Source organism: Populus alba, chromosome 3, assembly GCF_005239225.2.
Source record: "Populus alba chromosome 3, ASM523922v2, whole genome shotgun sequence".
In the NCBI taxonomy this organism is placed as follows: domain Eukaryota; kingdom Viridiplantae; phylum Streptophyta; class Magnoliopsida; order Malpighiales; family Salicaceae; genus Populus; species Populus alba.
This window is the reverse complement of record NC_133286.1, coordinates 12,611,574-12,633,013: the sequence shown is the minus strand read 5'-3', so window position 1 is coordinate 12,633,013 and position 21,440 is coordinate 12,611,574. Positions and strand designations below refer to the sequence as shown.

General features: G+C 35.1%; 2 protein-coding genes across 3 annotated transcripts; one reads left to right on the top strand and one right to left on the bottom strand.

Annotated features, from left to right (window-relative positions):
• The first annotated feature begins 1,454 nt into the window (after positions 1-1,454).
• Positions 1,455-8,250, top strand: LOC118062959 (ATP synthase subunit delta', mitochondrial). Its single transcript, XM_035076854.2, has 2 exons — positions 1,455-1,826; positions 7,740-8,250. The coding sequence occupies exons 1-2, from the start codon at positions 1,548-1,550 to the stop codon at positions 8,082-8,084; spliced, it is 624 nt and encodes a 207-aa protein (XP_034932745.1). The 5' UTR covers positions 1,455-1,547; the 3' UTR covers positions 8,085-8,250.
• A 1,463-nt stretch (positions 8,251-9,713) lies between these two features.
• On the bottom strand, positions 9,714-20,238 carry LOC118062958 (lon protease homolog 2, peroxisomal). 2 transcript variants are annotated; one of them, XM_073408094.1, is made up of 17 exons: positions 19,867-20,238; positions 19,559-19,686; positions 19,347-19,477; positions 19,078-19,247; positions 18,859-18,950; positions 18,441-18,620; positions 18,252-18,335; positions 17,157-17,284; positions 16,254-16,455; positions 15,956-16,162; positions 14,775-14,905; positions 14,246-14,459; positions 13,087-13,389; positions 12,241-12,435; positions 11,714-11,959; positions 10,726-10,827; positions 9,714-10,265 (listed from the first exon to the last, which is right to left on the bottom strand). In XM_073408094.1, exons 2-17 carry the CDS (start codon positions 19,613-19,615, stop codon positions 10,182-10,184), a joined length of 2,526 nt encoding a protein of 841 aa, XP_073264195.1. In that variant the 5' UTR covers positions 19,616-19,686; positions 19,867-20,238; the 3' UTR covers positions 9,714-10,181. The 2 variants fall into 2 exon arrangements, with proteins under 2 accessions (XP_073264195.1, XP_034932744.1); XM_035076853.2 differs by having other exon boundaries at positions 19,347-19,458.
• Positions 20,239-21,440: the final 1,202 nt, after the last annotated feature.

Sequence of the window (21,440 nt, the reverse complement as noted above, 5' to 3'; positions counted from 1 at the left end):
TTGGTTTTGTTGAGAAAAAAAACACGATTGAAAAAAAACTTGATGGATTGTTTATGAAAATAAATTTCAATTTAGACTACAGTTTTAAAGAGAAAAAGTGAGGAAAGTGAGGAAAAAAAAATAAATCAAATGACTTAAAGGTAAAAAATACTTCAAACTAATGAGGCCAAAATAATTATTATTACGCAAAATAATAATAGTTTCTTGCCAACAAGAATAAGAGAAAACATTATTTGGTTAAGAAAGTAAATAAAAACATGTAAATAAAATAGTAAAAATAAATGAATTGTAAAGAAAAACAATAAACCTAAGAAAGTAAATTGAATAAAAGATAGATCATAAAGCTATAAATAATTTACAAAGCAAATTGCAAGAAAGCTAAATTGCAAAATAGTTGAAAGACATGAAATAAATTGCATTGAAATTGTGTATAAAAAAAAAATCATTTACCATATTTCAACAGTACAATAATATCACATATCCTTTTTATTTATCTTGGGTATAGACAAGTTCTTTAAAAAAATTAAAAAATAAACTATATAACTAAGAATTTAAAATAAATTATATTTTTTTTTATTAATGTGAGGTGTCTGAGTAAGCTTATGTATACCTTGACAATCCTCACGAGCCCTAAAATTAATGATCTGGTAAATCTCCAGTGACTATCAATATTCATAATTATATGGCTTGAATCTAAAATCACTGGGAGAGGGAATTTTGTGGTTCCAAAATCTAACTTTTACCATTAGACCATCTACTAAATAAATAAAGATAAATTATGTTTAAGCCCTTAAGTTTTTATTCAATTGCACTTCTGTATTTAGGCTCCTAGAACCTACACAATAATCCCTGTAAGAATTTATTTATTTATTAATGAAGCACGGAGGACTAATGTTTTTACTAACAGAAAAAATTAAAGGATAACTGCGTTGGTTTTGGGAATTCAAGAATTTTATAACATTTTATATTATTATTATTTAGCTTTTTACATATCACGTTAGAGATGGAAGTTAAGGCATCTTTGTTTTTTCATTTTAAAAATGATTTTAAAAAAAATTAATTTTTTTTATTTTTTTATTAACTTTAAATTAATATATTTTTAGTGTTTTTAAATTGTTTTGATGTATTAATATCAAAAATAATTTTTAAAAAATAAAAAAATATTATTAATATATATATTTTAACACAAAAAATTATTTAAAAAATAACTGTAATTATATTATCAAACAAACTCTAAAAATGATAGATAATAATGCATAGAAGAATAGTATAGTCTTAATTTATATTGAAAATAACACAAAGTCTTGAAGAGAAATTAAGTTTCACCTTTTATTTTATAAATTAATTTTCATATTGAACTCAAATTATAATGCCATTTGGAAAACCATGACTAGAGAAAGAGAGTCACGCGCGAGGCACGCGAGATAAAATCCACTGGTGGAAAATAACTTACAGCAGTAGGCTAGCAATTCCACTATTCGGCAATTCCTTCCTCAGAGACACAGGCAGACCTTTATTTCTTCCGAAAGCAGCCGTCAGCAGCAACCATGTTACGCCAAGCATCACGCCTACTGACTCGATCCATCGCCACCACTCAACAACCGATTAGGGTGATGGGGGCTCGACCCATGTCGACGAACGTGCCAGCCACACCCGTCGAGGACTCAGCATTTCTTGAATCATGGAAAAAAGTGGCACCAAACATTGATCCACCTAAGACTCCATCGGCTTTTATGAAGCCTCGTCCTCCTACTCCATCTACTATTCCTTCTAAGATCACTGTCAATTTTGTTCTTCCATATGCATCAGAGCTCACCTCCAAGGAGGTTTGTTTTCTTCCTTTTATTTTCTTATGTAGGGTTTTGCCTCTCTTTTTTGTGTGTATTAATCCACATGGGTTTTCTTTGGATTTGGAGATTATAGCATTTGATTAGAGTAATTTGTTTATCATTTTGATTTGGGGTTTTCTTTTATCGAGCTGAAATTTGTTTCCGTTGTTGTTTCCCTTGGGGTTTATTTGATTGGATTTTTTTTTAATTATGCGATCGATCTCAGATATTTGAGCAGTTTAAATATTGTAGCTTAACTAAGACCGGATTTTTTGTTAAGTAAATTAGTTTAAAGTTTGGCGTACCGGATGGTATTCGTTTGCGGGCGGGTATTTTGGCTTGAATTTCTTCTTTTTTTGATGCACACATTGGCTTGCATGTTAGAAGAGTTATAGCGTAAAATCCATGTCCTGCTTTCATTGGTTAGATGCTGTAAGTTTAGAGGTTTGAGTAGGGGGTTTTTTTCTGTGTACCATCTTGCATCTTTGTCCGCTATATTCCTTTCTTTGACTTTTATTCTGGTTTTTTTACATTTATGTGCCTTGCAGCACCTTCAATTTTCACTTTAATGATCTAAAAGGCTTATGAATTAGAGCTGTTTGTTTGTGTTCACATTTGGCTTTAGGATCATCTTTTGATCTGGATACGTTGCTGACAATGAGTAAACTGGGAAGTCTTTTTCTTCACCCAGCTTTGAGTTTATTTTTATGGTGAAACTGCATATGATGTTGGTTTAGTTTGGGCAGCATTGGGTTGAAATCTTCATAGTTATGCTGATTGAGCAGTCACTGTCCATGTAGCCCCAATTCAATCAGTCTGTTATTTAGTTTACTGATATTCTTGATTGAGACAAGTAAAGTATCGGGGTTCTTTCTTGACCAGAATTTGGTACCTCCGGTACTAACAGGGGCAGTGTCCAACGTCTCTTAAAACTTCCCAGTGAGTTCAACCTCTTATTTCTTGTCCTTGTCCAGCTCCCTTTTCTTCTTCTTTTGCATTTTTGTTCTGTCCCTGACGCGGGACAACAAATAAAAAGAATTAAAGCAAGAAAAGAAAGAAGCTAAGAAGAAGAGGAGGAGAGGGGTTGGAGATATGCAAATCTGCATTTTTTCATTAATCATCAAAAGTCCCTTAACACTTAGAAAAGTAGGGTATTTATACTAAAACCCTAACTTGAATAAGCAATTGGGCTTATGGCCCATTAAATAAAATATCCAACATTAATTAAATCAAGCCCAACAAATAAAGCTAAATTAATAAAACTCAACTGAAAGTCCATATAAATTAAACCCAAAAACATAAGTTAAAGCCCAATTTCTCAATGGTTTGGGCTATCCTCCATCGTCTATGATCATACGCGTGCGTAAATAGTGTTTCTGGTTCGATGTCCCCATCAATTCTCCCGGGGTTGGAAGAACTCGACCCCGTCGAGTATAGGTTAAGGCAGCTCCGATAATGCTCTCAAAGATAAGGATCAAACTGTTGTGATGTCTCTCTGATAATCCAATTATATTATGAATCTGGTCGTCGAGTCCATATACTGGGATTTGCTGAAGTTCACCATCCCTGGTAAAAACAACTTGTGCATTCAAAGTAGCATTAATATGTTCCTTTTGTGCCAAAGATATGGATAATGAGGTAGGGGTATCAAAAGGAGCATCAGGGGTAGGCTGTATTTTATAAATACTGAGGTCTTTCATGTTCAAAGTAGAGTTAATATCAAAGTTTAATGGCAATTTAATGACATAATTATTTGATGTAATCATTTGCAACACTTTGAATGGTCTAGCACTACTTACTTGCAATTTATGATCGGTTTCCAAAGGACACCGTTCAGGTCTAATCTGTATCATGAAATAATCTCCAACATTAAGTGCATTATGATATTTAAGTAAATCAGCTCGAAATTTGTATTGTTCATTACTTGCTTGAATTTGTTTCATGATCTCAATATGCAAATTATGAACCCTACATGGTAATGACTCAGCTGACTTAGACATCCTATTGTGAGGAGATATGGGAAGGTGTTCTATTAGTTCCTCAAGGTTGTAACTATGAACACTAAATGATTGAGGGTGTGGAATGAGACAAGCATTGTCTGAAACCTGTGTAGATATGGTATGGACACAATCAAGTAAACTAGGATTATCTTCATCTTCCTCATAACGTGCATGTGGTAAGGGGTCAAGAAACTCAACATGTTGCTCTGAACTTATGATGTGCTGGACACCAAGCATGTGGGGTGAGGAATCAGATAATTCAGGAGGACTAATATCATGAGACTCTTCTAAGACCATAGTTATCTCTATAGGTGATTCCACTGAAGAGTTCCTTAAGATTTCCTCCACCATTAAAGCAGACATATCAAACTCTTTCTTAACCTCATTCTCAAGCTCATTAGGACTTATTGTGTTGGGTCCCTCTTCTTGCACATCCTCGTCATCTAGGTCACTAAAATCCTCAAGATTAGGCTCATACACTTCAACACTACAATATTCCTCTTTACCTAGATCTTTATATTTTTGGATGACTAAAGGTTCAGAGGTACAATCTAAAGAGATATGACCAAAACCTAGACAATTAGTACATTTAACCATAGAACTCACTTTAGACATTTCATTAACAACTCGTTTGACTTTATCTTTCTTGTAAGGTTGTGAGTTACTAGGATTAGGTCTGTGGGGTGGAGCAACTAACAAAGAATCACTACTTCTGAATTGGGACCTAATAGGGATACTATAAGAGTCCTGACGATTTTTCCACTGATTCTTTGTGACCAACTTGTAATCTTTAGTTAAGGTATAAGCTTGGTCAAGGGTAGATACACCTTGAAATACAACTTCTCTTCTAAGATCATCATTTAAGCCTCTACAAAATCTACACAAAGTCATGGCTTCACTCTCTCTTATGGCACATCTAATCATGTAATCGTTAAACTGTCTTATGTACTCATTGATAGACTTATTCCCTTGTCTTAGATTGTTCCATTGGTCTAAGAGTTTATTCCTATAAGACTGGGGTACGTATTTCTCTTGAAGTTTTTGTTTCATTTTGATCCAGTCAGTTATAGGAGGTTTACCTCTCATCTCTAAGCAATCCTCAACATCTCTCCAATAAATTTTGGCTTTATCAATGAGTTTCATCTTAGCAAATCTAACTCTCTTATTATCAGACAAATTATGCCACTCAAAGAATTGATCCATATCACGAATCCACATATCAAATATCCAAGGGTCATGACGACCGTCAAAAGTGGGGGCTTCTATTTTGTTAGGACTCAAGACTCGCTCATCAAAATCATCATGTTTAGAGTAACCTAAATGATGGTCATATTGGTGTCGCTCAGAGTGATCTTGTTCATAATGATTATTCTTGTGATATTTATTGGTCTTTGAGTACTTTATTCGAAAACTCTCTTGGGGCTCAATTCTTCTAAACATGTTGATCACCTAAGTTTGCAGTTCCTTTAAAATGATCATTAGGGTATCACTAAAGGTTGAGTCTACAATAAGTGTAAACTTGAGCTTAAACACTAGATGATCGTGACACAAATGCATGCAATACTAACTTATAAATGGAATTGAGATCACAAATGGTTCTTGCATGTAAAATCACAATACAAAAATAAAGCTAATTTTTTTTTTTTTTTTTAAATGTGGAGATTAATCAAGAACAAATTACACTAATAAAATTGTAAGCATGTAATACTAGATTTTTTTTTTTTTTTTAAGTGTAAATGATTAATCAAATACGATGTCACAAGCGAGAACTTATAATTATCAAATAGAACAAGATATTAGCTATCACTAATGAAAGAGGTTGATGAACATAATTAACAATAAAAACGCTAGGTGAGATTATTTTTTTTTGGCACAAAAAGAAATATTAATGATAATTTCGAATACTAAGTGCAATACCAAAGAAGTAAAAATCAACAAACCAAAGAGTAGAGTAATTTACCGACCAAGATTCAAATCGTCGAATTCGATCGTGGATGGACCTCAGATGACATGGCAATTGGGGTGACATGGCTGCTCATGCTGATGTGGCGGACAATGATGTGGCTGCTCATGCTGATGTGGCGGCTGACGTGGATTTAGAGGGCTGACAAGACAGATGATGTGGCTGGTACCGCTGACATGGCACGATCTGATGACGTGGCAAGAACTGCTGGCGTGGAAGGCCACTGATGCGCTGACGTGTCTAGGTTAATTATTTTCCCAGCTACTGTTCTCCTTCTTTCTGGCTTCGGTGCCCTGTTGCTGTCGGCGACGGCGCACGAAGGTTGCTGATTCTGCTCAGGTATGGCGATGCGAGGGACGAGGCGGTGGTGTCGCTGCTGGATGGCGCTGTGGCGTCGCTACTGGACGTCGAAGGCAGTAAATCGGTGAGGACTAGTAATCGGTGGCTGTGATCGGCGTTGATGTAGAATGGGCGATCGTCTTGTGGGAGTGATGTGCAGGTCTTCTCGGTGGTGTCTGCGGATGCTGTGATGGTCTGAGGCGCCGTTGATGGCGGGGCGCCGCTGCTGAAGATCGAAGATGAACAGTGATTTTGAACAGTGAACAGTGAACGGGGAACTCTCTTTTTTTTTTTCTTGTGATCAGAACAGTGGATGTTTTTGATTTTTTTTTTTGAACAGTACTGATTTTTTTTTTTTTCAGATTAATCTAGGGTTAAACATGAACACATAGATCGCTTAATTGTAAGAACAATTAAAAGCCGTGCTCTGATACCAAATTTGACGCGGGACAACAAATAAAAAGAATTAAAGCAAGAAAAGAAAGAAGCTTTAGAGAAAGAAAGAAGCTAAGAAGAAGAGGAGGAGAGGGGTTGGAGATATGCAAATCTGCATTTTTTCATTAATCATCAAAAGTCCCTTAACACTTAGAAAAGTAGGGTATTTATACTAAAACCCTAACTTGAATAAGCAATTGGGCTTATGGCCCATTAAATAAAATATCCAACATTAATTAAATCAAGCCCAACAAATAAAGCTAAATTAATAAAACTCAACTGAAAGTCCATATAAATTAAATCCAAAAACATAAGTTAAAGCCCAATTTCTCAATGGTTTGGGCTATCCTCCATCGTCTATGATCATACGCGTGCGTAAATAGTGTTTCTGGTTCGATGTCCCCATCAGTCCCTGAATCTAGTCTCTCCAGGTATAGAGTGCAAGCTTTGAAATGAACCATTTAGAGTTAAAACGAGCTGTTCCCTTTTCTACCACATGCACTCCAATGTCTACTCCAGTAATTCATGATGAGGTTAATAACAGTAGCATTGGGGATAAAAAGGCGACATGCCTAGTCAAGCGTGGTTTAACACGTGACAGTGCATGTTCAATTGTCTATGTTTTTTGTCACACCCGTCTGCCATTTACCTCTTTAGGCTTTTGTATATGTCTGAACTCCCTGTGATTCAGTCAGTGACTGCTTGTAATTTTGTGCATGTGCTTTCTAATTTCTCACCCACTGAAGTTGTTCATACTATTAAGTTAGCCATTCACTTTAAGAAGAGAACGCAGAAGATGAAATAAAAATTTGAGCATGCTTCTATGTTAGAGGAGAGCGATTACAGTCAAAAAATTATAATCAAAATAAACCAAAGCCCTTTGATGTGCTTGGTGGAGTGTTTAAGTTGATCTTCTACATTTTCACACCCAGTCATAACCATTTTCTGTCTTTGTTTGAACCTTCTTATAGCATGATGTACTTCCCAGCAATTTGATTTCGGCTGTTGTATGGAAAACAATCAGATGGTACATTGGTGTGCTTGCATCAGCATGTTAAGAGGATTTTTAATCTGCATGCTGTACCCTAGATATGGAATGGAGGGATTCCCAACATGAGACCTTTTTTCAATACATATACGTTCATAATCATCGTGCTTATTGATGTGATGCAGGTTGACATGGTCATTATACCAGCAACAACTGGGCAAATGGGTGTTTTGCCAGGGCATGTACCTACTATTGCGGAACTGAAGCCTGGGGTCTTATCAGTCCATGAAGGAAATGATGTGAAAAAATATTTCCTTACCAGTGGGTTTGTCTTTGTCCATGCAAACTCGGTTGCTGATATAGTCGTTGTTGAGGCTGTTCCAGTTGACCACATTGATCAGAACTTGGTTCAAAAGGGGCTAGCAGATTTCACACAGAAGCTCAGCTCAGCTACAACCGAGTTGGAGAAAGCTGAGGCACAGATTGGTATTGATGTTCACAGTGCTCTCAACTCTGCATTGGTAGGCTGATGGTCATTGTGGTCCTGTCTTCAGTTTTTCTCACAATTCTTCCCTGTCTGTTTGATCTTGTCTCTATAACTGATAAGCTCTGCCAAGATATGTTTTTGCTGTGATTTCCAGAGATCTAAATAAAGCCTTATAAACAAGAACTCCAATGTTTTTTCCCTTCCTTGAAGACACCTCTCTGCGCAGGATGATTTTTCCTTCCAACTGATAAATCTGTTTCTTAAAACACAAATGGAATTGCTCTCTAGTGAATTGAGACTGTTGATTATATAGCCAGACCATTTGAATGACTCTGTTTTGAATTCATTAGCGTCTTGCATGAATCCTGATCGTTAATGGTCATATGACAAAAGCGTATGCATTGAAAATAACACAAATAATTAGAAGATTTGTTTGAGAGTTCTCGTGTTCTCCATCATTTTGCATGCCGTTGCAGGCACTGAGCAGAGCTTCTTCTTCTTTTCTGATGTTGGTGATACCATTGAGACCCTCGATTGATAATGTGGTGATATTATAGCACAACGGAAGTCCAGTTTAGAGTCCCAGATTTCAGAGATTGCACCTCCAAAACAAACAATTTTAGCTGACACCTTTAGTACTTGGTCAAATCATGCAGCAGTTCTACCTTGTGTTATACGTGGATAGATAGAACGGAAAGCAAGTTACCAAGGACTGTCTCGCATCCTCCACATAAATCTACCTCATACAATAATCACCCAAGTATTATTGGATTTTTCCCTAGCCAAGCCTCGAGCCTTTGATTTTAGAACTTTTGCTACTGCAATCATTGTTATCATAAAATTATATGATTTTATGAGTTAATATGTATATAATATTTAAAATTAAGTTAAAAATTCAAAAATCGGTCAAACTCAGTAAAATCGAACTGATTTTACGAGTTTGATAAAAGTTAAAAAATTTACTAACTTCCTGTTTGAATCTTCCGACACTGCATTTTATAATTAAAAGTTTAATTTTATAAGTTTAATTTAGAACTCAATTTCTAATTTAACCATATAAAATATTAACAGAGTTAAATTAGATTAATTCAATCAAGGTTTTAATAGCTTATTTAACTTCACTCAACTTGATTCAAATAAGAATATAAACCATATACATGCATGCTTCTTCTTCTTCTTCTTCTTTTTTTTTTTTTTTTTTTTTTTTTTTGTATTTTATCCAACTCTTTACCTTATACATCATTGTTGATGCATATATTGATTCTTGAACAAATTATTTGTTTTAGATTTGTTAATTTTTAGTTAATAAAATTCTATAAATAAATTGTATTATATTATATTTTTAAGTTATTTAAACCATTTATAAATTTTTATTTAAATTATATATTTTAAGGTGTTTGAATATTTATATTGTTTATTTCACTTTTATTTTAATTATATTATATTATTATTTATTATTTGACCGAAACTATAAATATATAATTAGTTTGAATATATTTTTTTTATGATTTTACAATCCAAATTTATATTATAAATTTCACATCTACAACCTTGACTGCACTCCATCTCAACTGAATATTTTCCAAAGTCTATCAAACACAAGCTACCCGCTGACATTTCCAGATAACGCCATTAGTTATTGAAGATAGATGTAGAGGTTCGTTCACGTATAGTCCACACACCACCATTAATCAGAAACTTTATTAAACCTGTTGGGCAAGCCTCCGAACAAATTTACAACTTACGAGCACCATTCCATTTAATTAAATGTCTGGCGTTGCCTGGCTCCATTATATAAATAACTTGTACACAATTTTTATAATCAGACGGAAGAAACATGGAAGGGTGCGGAAATAATAGGAAAGCGGTGGCTTACCCGCTATGAATACAGCCACGTGAAAGGGGAAAAAGGACTGGACATGAAAACTTTTCTCAAAGATTACAAATGTTAAGGTCCCAGCAATTGAACTTGCCTTTTTCCTTGTTAGAGCACTGACCAGTAGGACTTATAGCACTCCTTTTGATCTCCGACTATGACGGCAGCGGCGGAATAAATATGAACTCTGTCTGCAATTGGATGTGGGACAAGCCAAACAACCACGTCACCGGGGATTGGTTAGATACATGCCTGGGGGGGTTGTCATAATTTTGAGTGTTGTCTCCACGGACAACCACCTTCAAATGCATGCTCCAACACGTCTTCCATTTGCTTAGCTGGTAAAATCTGTCAAGATGAGAGTTTGATGCATACAGGTGAGGCAAGCATCACAACAAATATCCACCATCAACCACCATGCTTAAGTTTCTTACGGTGGGAAAACTTAAATAGATGAGATCTCTCAATGTGAGAGATAAGCACTCGAACATATGATCAGACTCTTCCCAAAGTGGAAATTAGATGAATATGGAAATTCTGGCTATTGACCTGTGCTCATCTCAAAAAGTACATTCAAGAGCAAATTGTTTCCACGCTACCAATGAATTCACAAATGCCAAGCCATCATTTTAAGCAAAAGAATATATCTGCCATCTAAATTCCTTTTAACATGGCCAGGAAAGTGAGGGGTAAATGAATCTAAAAGAGGACAAGAAAGGACACTGCAGTTCCATAGTAGACCAGTAAATCTCTGTTCAACATGGACTGATAAAGCAGACAAACAATATGCTTCAAACAGAAACATTACCTCAAGACTGCCAAGCACAGCTGCCGGTACTTCAACCAAATCCTTCAAATTTCTCTCTGGCAGAATCACTCTCTTGATGCCATAGCGGTGTGCTGCCAATATCTGCAAGAGAACAATTTAAGAAACTGCACCTCTGATATAAGCATGCCACACATGAGAGATGCTGAGTGCCTAAGCAGATGGTGTTCCACACAAACTAATGATTATAGTCCATAATTTTTACAGTTGATACCGTGTGTACATTAATCAAATATGCCATAATATGCAAGCTCAAAGCTATCAAATTAAACATGCATATATGACATAACAAGCACAAGATTTCGGTTACATCCCCAGCCAACTACAAAACTTTCCAGTCACCACACTCCATTTTACAACAAGATTTGAATTTCTTAAGAAATTGTACAGAATTTGGCATGAGACTATCAAACAGCATTCCCAACAGCTTAGCCAGGTAGCTGTCAATGAACACAGAATAAGTTTTGGGTGGTCCTAATAATATGAATGGAACAGGCCATTATTTGCCAATTATAGGAAAAAGATCAAGCAAAAACTAAAACCTAAATTAGAAGTCACAATACAATACACAAATACAATATGTATGAAAACACAATAACAGCAAATGTGTTTGCATTTGCAGCAAGAACAGATACAACCACATAAAACTGCAAAAATGTTAACGTTTCCAACAAGCACACAAGTCAAGATGTTTTGCAGGTCAACAAAAGTATATATAAGGTCTTAATTATAATTCAAAAGGAGCAACCAGTCATGTGGCATGAGAACTCCATTTATTAAGCTTTAAATGGAAAAAGATGCCAAAAAATGTTGTTTGTTGTGGTATATGGTTCAACTTGAAGGGAAAAAAATAAAGAAAGAAACGGTAGTGCTTGAGGTTAAACCAACAGCTCTATCATGCCACACCACAGTTAGGACCCTCTATTTTAATGGATAAAAATAACAAGACCAGCTAATCAAGAGACTATACCTTATCCTTGATACCGCCAACAGGAAGTACAAGGCCCCTCAAAGTCATCTCCCCAGTCATAGCTGTATCTGCTCTTACTCTTTTCTGACTAAACAGTGAAACCAGAGCTGTTACCAATGTCACACCAGCTGAGGGTCCATCCTTCGGTACTGCACCAGCAGGGAAATGTATATGAACATCTCGACCCTTAAGGAAATTGGTTTCATTAGCAGCTGCCAGCTTAAGATCAGTTGCCCTCGCTCGTACCTACATCATAAATGACTCGATAACACAAGTATCTCGAGAAAAAAAATTCCATTAATAGAAAACAGGATTATTTTCTGCATAACATCTCATTTTTAACGTGATTTTATTTCCAATCATGCATTTCAAACAGAGAAAGATGCTACACCCTTGAATGTTGGGCAAATAAGCATTTCATAGGTGATTTAAAAGCAATTTAAAGCTTGGCCTTCATCAATAGTGATGATTATTCATTTCATAATCCTAAAAAGAATGAACTGATGATCGGGAAAATTTTGAATTACCCATGTCAGTGCTATTTGTGCTGATTCTTTAATTACATCACCAAGTTGTCCAGTAAGATGTAATTCACCCTTTCCAGCCGTTGCTGTAGCCTCCACAAACTGAACCTCTCCACCAAAGGCAGTCCAGACAAGCCCAACTGATATCCCTGGGGATGCAACACGCTCTGCAGCTTCTTTGTCATCAAAACGTGGAGGCTGCATCAAAGTAAAAGATCAAGTAAAAGATTCTCAGAAGTGGTCAAATTTACAACAGACCTTACCACCTGCATTATGTAATTGGGAAAACCATTGTATTTGGTCAATACAAAATTTAGCTTCAGACCACACAATGCATGGGAAGGCATAGCAACAGCAAGGAAATATGAGATCATGCTATAATTCAAAATCTGACAAATAATGGAAGGTTGAGCAGGCTGAACTTCCTCAATGCATGACAAAACAAACAACATGATGCCAGCAGTGTAGCTGTCATGCATGACTTTTGGCACATGCCAATTCTATCAAAGTAACTGAAATGCCCAAACCACAATAATACTCAGCATTCTCAATTTGGAAAAAGGAACCACCAAAGCATAACCAAATGTCAACGTATTTTTTAAGATCATCCAAGCGAGCAACCCATGAATATATCAATGTAAAAAAGAACATCTTCACAGTTTGGTTCCAGCAAGAAAAGATTAACACCCTTATGTACAATAGTAAACATACTGGATCTAATTGCTAAGCAGATGGTTATCACAAAGCTCAAACCCATTAAAATAAACTTGAATAATGCATAAAAGATCAGAAGCATTCAAACATAAAGCATCCTGTTGAAAATCAAGAAACAACGAAAATAATTATTACCCCAAGTACTTTCTCCAGCATAGGCTCATCCACAACCAAAGGTGAGGCAATGCTGAAAGTGTTTGATATCTCATGCTTGTTTTCATTCATTGGTATAACTTCCATTTCCAATTCAGCTCCCTCAGCGAGTCTGTTATCCAGCAATGGTGAAGCAAGCTGATGCATATCTTTTCTCAACGGGACAGCTTGTTCTTGCTCCACAACTCTCACAGCTGCAGCACGAGCCAAGGCAGCCAAGTTCCTCTCCAAATTGCGTACACCTGCCTCCCTTGTGTATCTCTGAATGACAAGTTTCACCATACCCTACAATATGTTGGAAAGGCTATCAGGATGTATATTCATTAACAACTTATGTGCAGATTATTACAGAATATGCAATATCTTGTCCAGAAAATTTCTCACCGAGTCCTATCTTCTTTTTTTTCTCATTTTCTTCATAATTCTAAAGAGGGAAGATATTGAAGACATGGATTCACATTAGTTTGGGAAGAAGTTATCAGTTGGTCATATGTGAGACCGGACAATTTCAAAAGTATTATGTTAGCCAGATGGTGATGCTGAATTCAACTCATCTCCATCCCAAACAAGATGGAGCAGCTGCACGGATCCCATCCCACTTTCAGTGAGTTGTCATGATTCTAAATCTGTATTTTTCACTTCAAACTTTTGTCTGCCTCTCCTTCTAATCACTCAAATACTTCATTCTTATCACAATTACCATAGCATCCCAGCATCCATAGATCACTATTGGATGAATTATTTCAGCAAAATAAAATGCAACAAGTGGATAAAGAATTTAGAAAGATAGAAATGCAATGATTGGATGATATCCCTTGATAGATAATAAATAACCACATCATTCCACGCATTTGATGACTGATGAAGTAACTGGTTGACAACTTTCAACAATAAATATTAATGAAGGAAAAATAGGAGTACTTCCATAGATGACCTTCAAATAAAAAATTGTTCGCTCCAATATGAAATGCTTAAATATTGAATTGTGTGAGAATAAGAAAATAATAAATTTCATCTCAAAAACAAACATTATTCTGCAATTGTGAAGGAAAAAGATGTCCTTAAGCATGAAATTGATAACAAGAAATTAAGAAGGTATCCTTGTAAATTATTAACATCAGTCAAGCAATAAATTCACTACCTCTGGAATTTGAAGGAACTCAGAGCTCAGCCCGTGTTGATCCAAAACTCTTGGAATCAAATACTGCATTGCTATTCTAAGCTTTTCTTCAGGTGTGTATCCAGGCAGCTCAATGACTTCCATCCTGTCCAAGAGCGGTGGAGGAATAGGCTGCATCCTATTTGCAGTTGCCACAAAAATCACCTTTGAAAGGTCAAATGGAACATTCAGATAGCTACAGACCTTAAGTTAAGGTAGAACCATTCTGACATACTTATCACGAGAGAGATGTTATTTTACTCAGAGTTTAGATTTAATGGCATCGATCAGATCTAAATTTCAACACCTCCAAATGAACTTCATGCCTTAAAATTTTCTCCTGGTCCTATAAAAAGAAAAATAAATAGAATTTGCATCATTAACATTAGTGATGAAAACTTTAGATTTATATCATATGTATATGGAATTAAACTTTAGGGATGCAAATGCATGCCCAGTGAGACAAAACCAAGATTCAGTGAAAGACATCCTGCAGCCAAAAATAGGATACTGATCGTTGAATGTGTTATTCTGTTCAGGATCAAGAACCTCCAGCAGAGCTGCAGCTGGATCCCCACGCACATCAGAACCCGTCTTGTCAATCTCATCCAGCAGCATCACAGGATTGCAAACACCCACTCTCTAAAGCCAAAATACCAGAAAAGTAACATAAAATCATTCACTAACTTGGTCACATGATCTTTGTTTGCAAAGAGGAATTTGGTTCATAACTTCAAAATTCAACTCTTGTGCAACAAAAAAATCAATTGCAGAATGGTAAGCAACTGAATGATCTAATTTACACCCAAGTTCTATGCTACCTCATGTGAGAGATCATGTTCAGAAGGAGATAAAACACTAAAACGGGAACATGAATACAGAAGGTCACAATTATCAACTTGCTGTATTATCCTAACTAAAACTAACTCTAAAGAAAAACTGCAAGAGAGGGGACAAAGCTCAAATTAAGTAAATCCACATAGTTCCTGGAGTCATGACACATACTGTACATAAATAGATGCATAGTTCCATGGTTAAGCATGAAAATTAATTGAGCCTTCTTCAATTTAGATCATTTGTCTATTCAAAATCCATCAGCATCACATTCTTGGCACAAATCAGGGCGTATGAACTGGGCCAATGGCTGCGTTGCTGATCAAAGCAACCCTGATTTTTTTTCCTTCTACAGATAAATCTACTTGTATAAATTAAAGAACAGTTGGAAAGTGTGTTTCATTTCCTCTACATGTCATCAATCATTAAAGAAAGGACAATAATCTCCCACTAATCACACCAATCTAAAAGAACGAACTTCAGATTTTTGCATTCCTTGTGACAGAATTTAAGGTGCCCATATGTTGTATGATGAGAGAACTATTTCAATCAAAAAGAACTTTTTGATTGGAATTAAAGCAACTAGGCCTTCTCTAAAACTAAGGCAAATCTTTTATATGTGAGATGTCAGTCATAAATAGATAGTGATTAATGAAAAACTAGTTTGTGTGAGATAGCTATATGGAAATTACTGGGGCATAAAAATCTGATGACCTAGCATAATAGAAAACTTCAAGCTACCCCACTTGGAAATTATTTTCCTAATGAAAATACATTCTGGTGGCTTGTGTACCAAAAAAGATATTGACAAGAGACAGCAAACATTGGAAAAATATAATCCACCAAAACAAGCTCTACCTTTATTCCATCTATAAGACGCCCAGGCATGCTTCCGATGTATGTTCTCCTGTGCCCTCTAATATCAGCCTCATCCTTAATGCCACCAAGGGATATACGAACAAATTTTCTGCCCAAGGCAGCAGCAATAGACGAAGCCAGAGATGTCTTTCCAACACCTGGTGGGCCAACAAAGCACAAAACTGGACCTCTTGCATCTGGTTTAAGCTGCAATCGAAACAAATAAATCCAGACTAAAATCCAATTGAAATTTAAAATTTTAAAGGCACTCAAGGAAACAACATTTAAATATGTCAACCTTGCGAACAGCTAGATATTCAATAATACGTTGCTTGATTTTGACTAGACCATAGTGGTCATTATCAAGATGTTCTTTTGCAGCTTTTAGATCCAATTCATGTTCTTCACTCACTGTCTGCCAGGGCAGGTCAGCAAGAAGCTCCAAGTAAACACGTGAACTATTATATCCAGGTTGCTGAGGTTGCATTTTCTTAAGCCTCCTGAAACAGAGGAAAAAAAAAAGCGTAAATATAGAAGAGGATGAACAGAAAATTCAAGACTCCAGAATACAAAATCCAGGTCTTGCATTAGAACATTTCTGAGCAGGAAAGACTCTAATTCAAATGAAGTCTAAATCTTTCCAGAGGAAATGCATGTAAAACACAGGAACCACAAAATTTGATGATTGCAAGTATCATATTGAAAATAAATCTAATTAGGATAAGGACCTCTTTCAGCACTATGATATTCCATTGAGATATTAGAAATGCAGCAGCCCAATGGGTCTGCAAGAATGATCCACCTAGCCTCTATGTATGGGTAACACTAAAGCTTTGGTAGTCCAACCAGCATCAAAAAACATTGATTCAGAGTATAGCTTCGTGTCAGGGTTTGCACAATCGTTACCACACTAGATGTATTGGAATGTCTGTAGATGTTTTCTCAGATGTACATGTTGACATTTAAGTTTTCTAACACAATAAGTCTTCATAAAAGTTGTCTTGGACTTTAGAGATTTCTAAACGGAGTCATCTACATATGAAACTAATAACATTTCTCCACACAAACTTTCCAAAGTAATGATATTTTAACACTGCATCAACATGTGGTTTTAGTCAAATCCTTGGCTAGATAAGAATCAACTACTTTTATTGCCACATTAAATCCAGCAATCAAAAGATTGTGATCCAAAAACACATACCTCAACTCCCTTTGGGCATGCTTCCAGATATTTGAAGGCATTCCTGCACTTTGCATCTTCCTTTCTAGGGCAGCTACATCATCCTCATCATCATCATTGTCACCAAGCTCCTCTTTTATAGCCCTCATCTAGAACATATATCAAATGGATTAGCTCAAAAATTAAAACAATTATAGTATCTAGCTGAGATTTAAAAAAGAATGTTCTACAAGCAAATAATTTACTGAATAGCTGCAGCCATACACTTTTTTAAAAAAAAAAAAAACAAAAACAGCAGAAAAGAAAGCAAACTAAGGCCTAACAGAAACAGCCCCAACTAAGTCACCAAGGAGGCGATTACGCAGACCAGGAGGATAGGTCATCCACTGAGTCTCCAAAGCAGCCTGGTGAGAAACCATCTTAGCAAGGAAATTAGCCACACACTTGTAAATATTAAGCATGAGACACAGCCTGATAGCACTTCGCATCTTTGTCTATAACCATTGGTCCATTACATACAAAACTAACATGAAAAGTTCCAAATCAGCTACACCAGTTGATGTCAATTTAATACCCAAAAGAGACCCTTCCATTAAGGAGCCTTTCAGGCCCCTTCAATCACAAAATAACTTTGGGGAATCTTGCAATGTAAAAACTAAATTATCATAACTCCCTCTCCAAATACAGTTATAAAATGCTACATTGAATAATGAACTTAAAAGATGAAAATATAGTGCAGTTACCACAGTAGAACAACTAGACTTCCACTTTTATCTTTATTTAAAAAAAAACATAGCTTTTATCTTTATTTAAAAAAAAAAAAAAAAAAACACTTCAAATTAGATCCAAATGACAGGACTTGTAGATTTCCTGAACCTCCATCCCCCACAGGAAAAAAAATGCTTATTACTGATAGTAGCATGAATCCTCCTAAGAAGCTCTGCTAATTGGTTAAAACATAGCTTGCATCTACAATAGCTTACATCTAACAACATTTAAATTGCACGATTGAAACCAGAAAACAAGGCTCTCATTTCCATAGTAGATGCTTCAAATATGCTACAGTACCTGCATATTGTAGCCTACATATTATACTACCTAAGAAGAAAAGCTAACCTGCTGACGCAGAAGGAACTCTTTCTGTGATTTTGACAATTGTCCTTCAACCTTTTGCGTGATCTTCTCTGCCACGCGTATTGACTGTCACAAATACACATTAAAACATGACTTTTTGAAGGCTGGAAGGATAATCAAGAACACTTCATGTAAAAGCATTAGATGTTTATCAGAGGATGAACTGATTACCTGTAAATGTCGATCAACCAGCTCAGTAGCTTTTGACAGTCTTACTTTTAGATCAACTGAATCCAACATAGATAGCTGCTCTTCAAAACTTATCTCGAAGCTAGCAACAAATATATCTGCTAATTTGTGAACAGGAACTGTCTCCAGAAGGACTTTTGTCTTCCCACCAGTTTTTTGTTTCTAAAAGCAGAAAATGAAACAGCAATCAGTGACAGAATAACAATACAAACATGAAAAACAATATGAAGGAGCTAATTCTTTTCAAGTAATAAAAGAATCAACGCTCTTGAAAGAGACACGTTAATTTGACTAATTAATTTGCCAACGATCATATCTTACTATGACAAGGTTCACATATAAACAGGGGGGTGCATTGCATTTCATAATTTAATCCCCAAATATCACAACAGAAAATTACCTGCTCAAGAACAGAAATCAGCTCCATTGCAGTTGCTTTGAACTGGCGAGACAATGCTATAAAATCAGGATCTTGGTCCACTTGCTCCAGCTCTAATAAAATATCAAGACAGAGGAAATAATTCAGCACACTGATCAACGACACTATATAGAGCACATCAGTGCTATATGACTCGGTATCAATGCATGCGGAAAGTATAGAAATTAATTCAAAACATACCAGCATTTGTCATTTCAAGTGGAGATACCCGTGCAGTATAATAAGTCCCTCTCGTAATAAGTTCATTGAGGTTGAATCTGCACAAGCCTTCAAGAACAACTATATACGTCACCCTCCCACTAGGTTTCTCCACTCCTCTAGAAAGATGCAAAGCACGAGCCGCCACTCCCCTAAAAGGAACTCAACATCCATTGTCGCTACTTTTACTTTAACTTAAAATTTAAAAACAGCAAAAACAATGAACTTGAATTTGGAATTAAAGTATAAACCTATTATGCCAGTGAAAAACTTCCTGTTGGTGTTTCCCATCAAGCTTGACATTATCCGACGAGGTACTGGCTTGAGTTTTCGAGCTTCTCTCGCTGGAATCACTACCAAGACCTAAACAAATCATATTTCCCTTCAATTTATATATAGCAAAAAATAAGTCAAACGCTACCAAAAAGAGAGATTAAAAAAACAAAAGGATCACGAGTTTTGCCTTGGGATAACGTTGGGCCCACAGATGCTGTCTCCGACGAGGAAGCAGCAGCAGCATCCCTGACTGGCAAAATACCAATCAACCCCTTCTCTTCTCTCTGCCAAAGCTCTTGCTCTACCAATTTCACACTAGAATTCATCGAAAACAATCAATTTATAAAAATACAAATAAATAATCACGCAATTCATCATGAAGAAAAATCGAATAATTTATAAATTTCCGAATATGTAGAAACTTGAATCCATAAGTGTAGTTCTAAATTAAAGAGAGAGAGAGAGAGAGAGAATCAAATAAAAGAAAATGAGTACCTGCTGGGAGAAGTACAGCGAATGCGAATTATGGCGCCAGGTAAAAGAACCTTGTTTCTAAACGGAAGGATCGCTAACCGACTCGGTAACTCCACCGATTCAGCCATTTTTTTTCGTAACTCGAATTACAGAAGAGAAAAGGAGGGGGGGGGGACAATAATCAATAATCACTTGTCAAGGGAGAGGATTTTTGTTTATAAAGAGATAGTTTCGTTAAAATAGAGAAACAAGGACTAGACAGATAATATACTAGCAAATAAGAAACATGGAAATAGGGCGGGTAGGCGGGCGTGGGAGTTTGGTGAGAGATGGTGATCAGTCAAGAGGTCACCTAATGAGAATATCGACGCCCCTTTCTCTTCTCAATCTCGTTTTTGCTATCTGCATGTAAAAACTACCATGTGAATTTTATTATGGATTTACTTTTACTTTAGTTTATTTGTTTATTTATTGTACCACAATTTTATGTAACATTTTTATTTTGGGTACATATCTATTTATTATTCGGATGTGCATGATGCCTAACATGGAATGTTCCGATTACTGTTTTAATTCTCACATGTATTACTGGAAAAAAAAAAAAAATGTGATATGCATGGCATTGTAACTCCGGTTTTTATGCTAATTTTAGCTAGCGGTGGAGTAAGAATTTTTTAAATAAAAAGATAAATTATTAACAAATATTTAATATTATATATTATATAAACATGTGTTATATAGAGAAATTAATTTAAAATATATGTACTAACTCAAGTCAAGAAAAATTAATTTAAGAATACATTTAAAATAAAAAAAACTTACATTATAATTGTTATATTCGATATTTTATATTTTAAAACTGATTCATAATAATTTTATTTTTAATCTAATTAAAAATATCTTTCTTAATATATACAACAAATTTTCATTTATGTATTTCTAAATCTTTCAAGGATTAGGAAATTTTTTGACAACAATTCTATACTGACATATGGTATATAACATTTAAAATCACAGCTTAAAAAAATTATTACAAACTTTCATCTAAAACTTACATTATAATTGCCTTTCTCCCATGCACCAATTCAACAAACCCATAAATTATTATAAATCATAACATTTTCAATAACTAATTATAAAAAAAATAAAACTAAAATTAGATAATAAAATAAATAGAAAAAATTAAGAAAACTTCTCTAAAATATAAAGCATAAGATGTTACTTATTTAACTAATTAGTAGCTTATGACTTAAAGAAAAATTTTGTAGAAAGGAAAGAGGTAGTAAAGACAATAGTGAAAAAAAAAAGGAAGAAGAAGAGCTCGAATCAATTTATTAACTAACAAAGAAAATTAACCTTGTAAAGCTATTATATTAATATTTTAATATAAAAAATATTTTGAAAAAAAAAATAAAGAGATTAAGGGGGCAATTGCCTCCTTTTTTATATGTGGCTCCGCCACTGAGTCTAGCTTCTCTCTATTTCAAATCACGTTGAAATTGTATTTTAAAATAAATTAATTTTTTTTAAAATAAAATTTTTATATTATTTTGATGTGTTGATCTTAAAAATAAGTTTTTAAAAATAATATATAT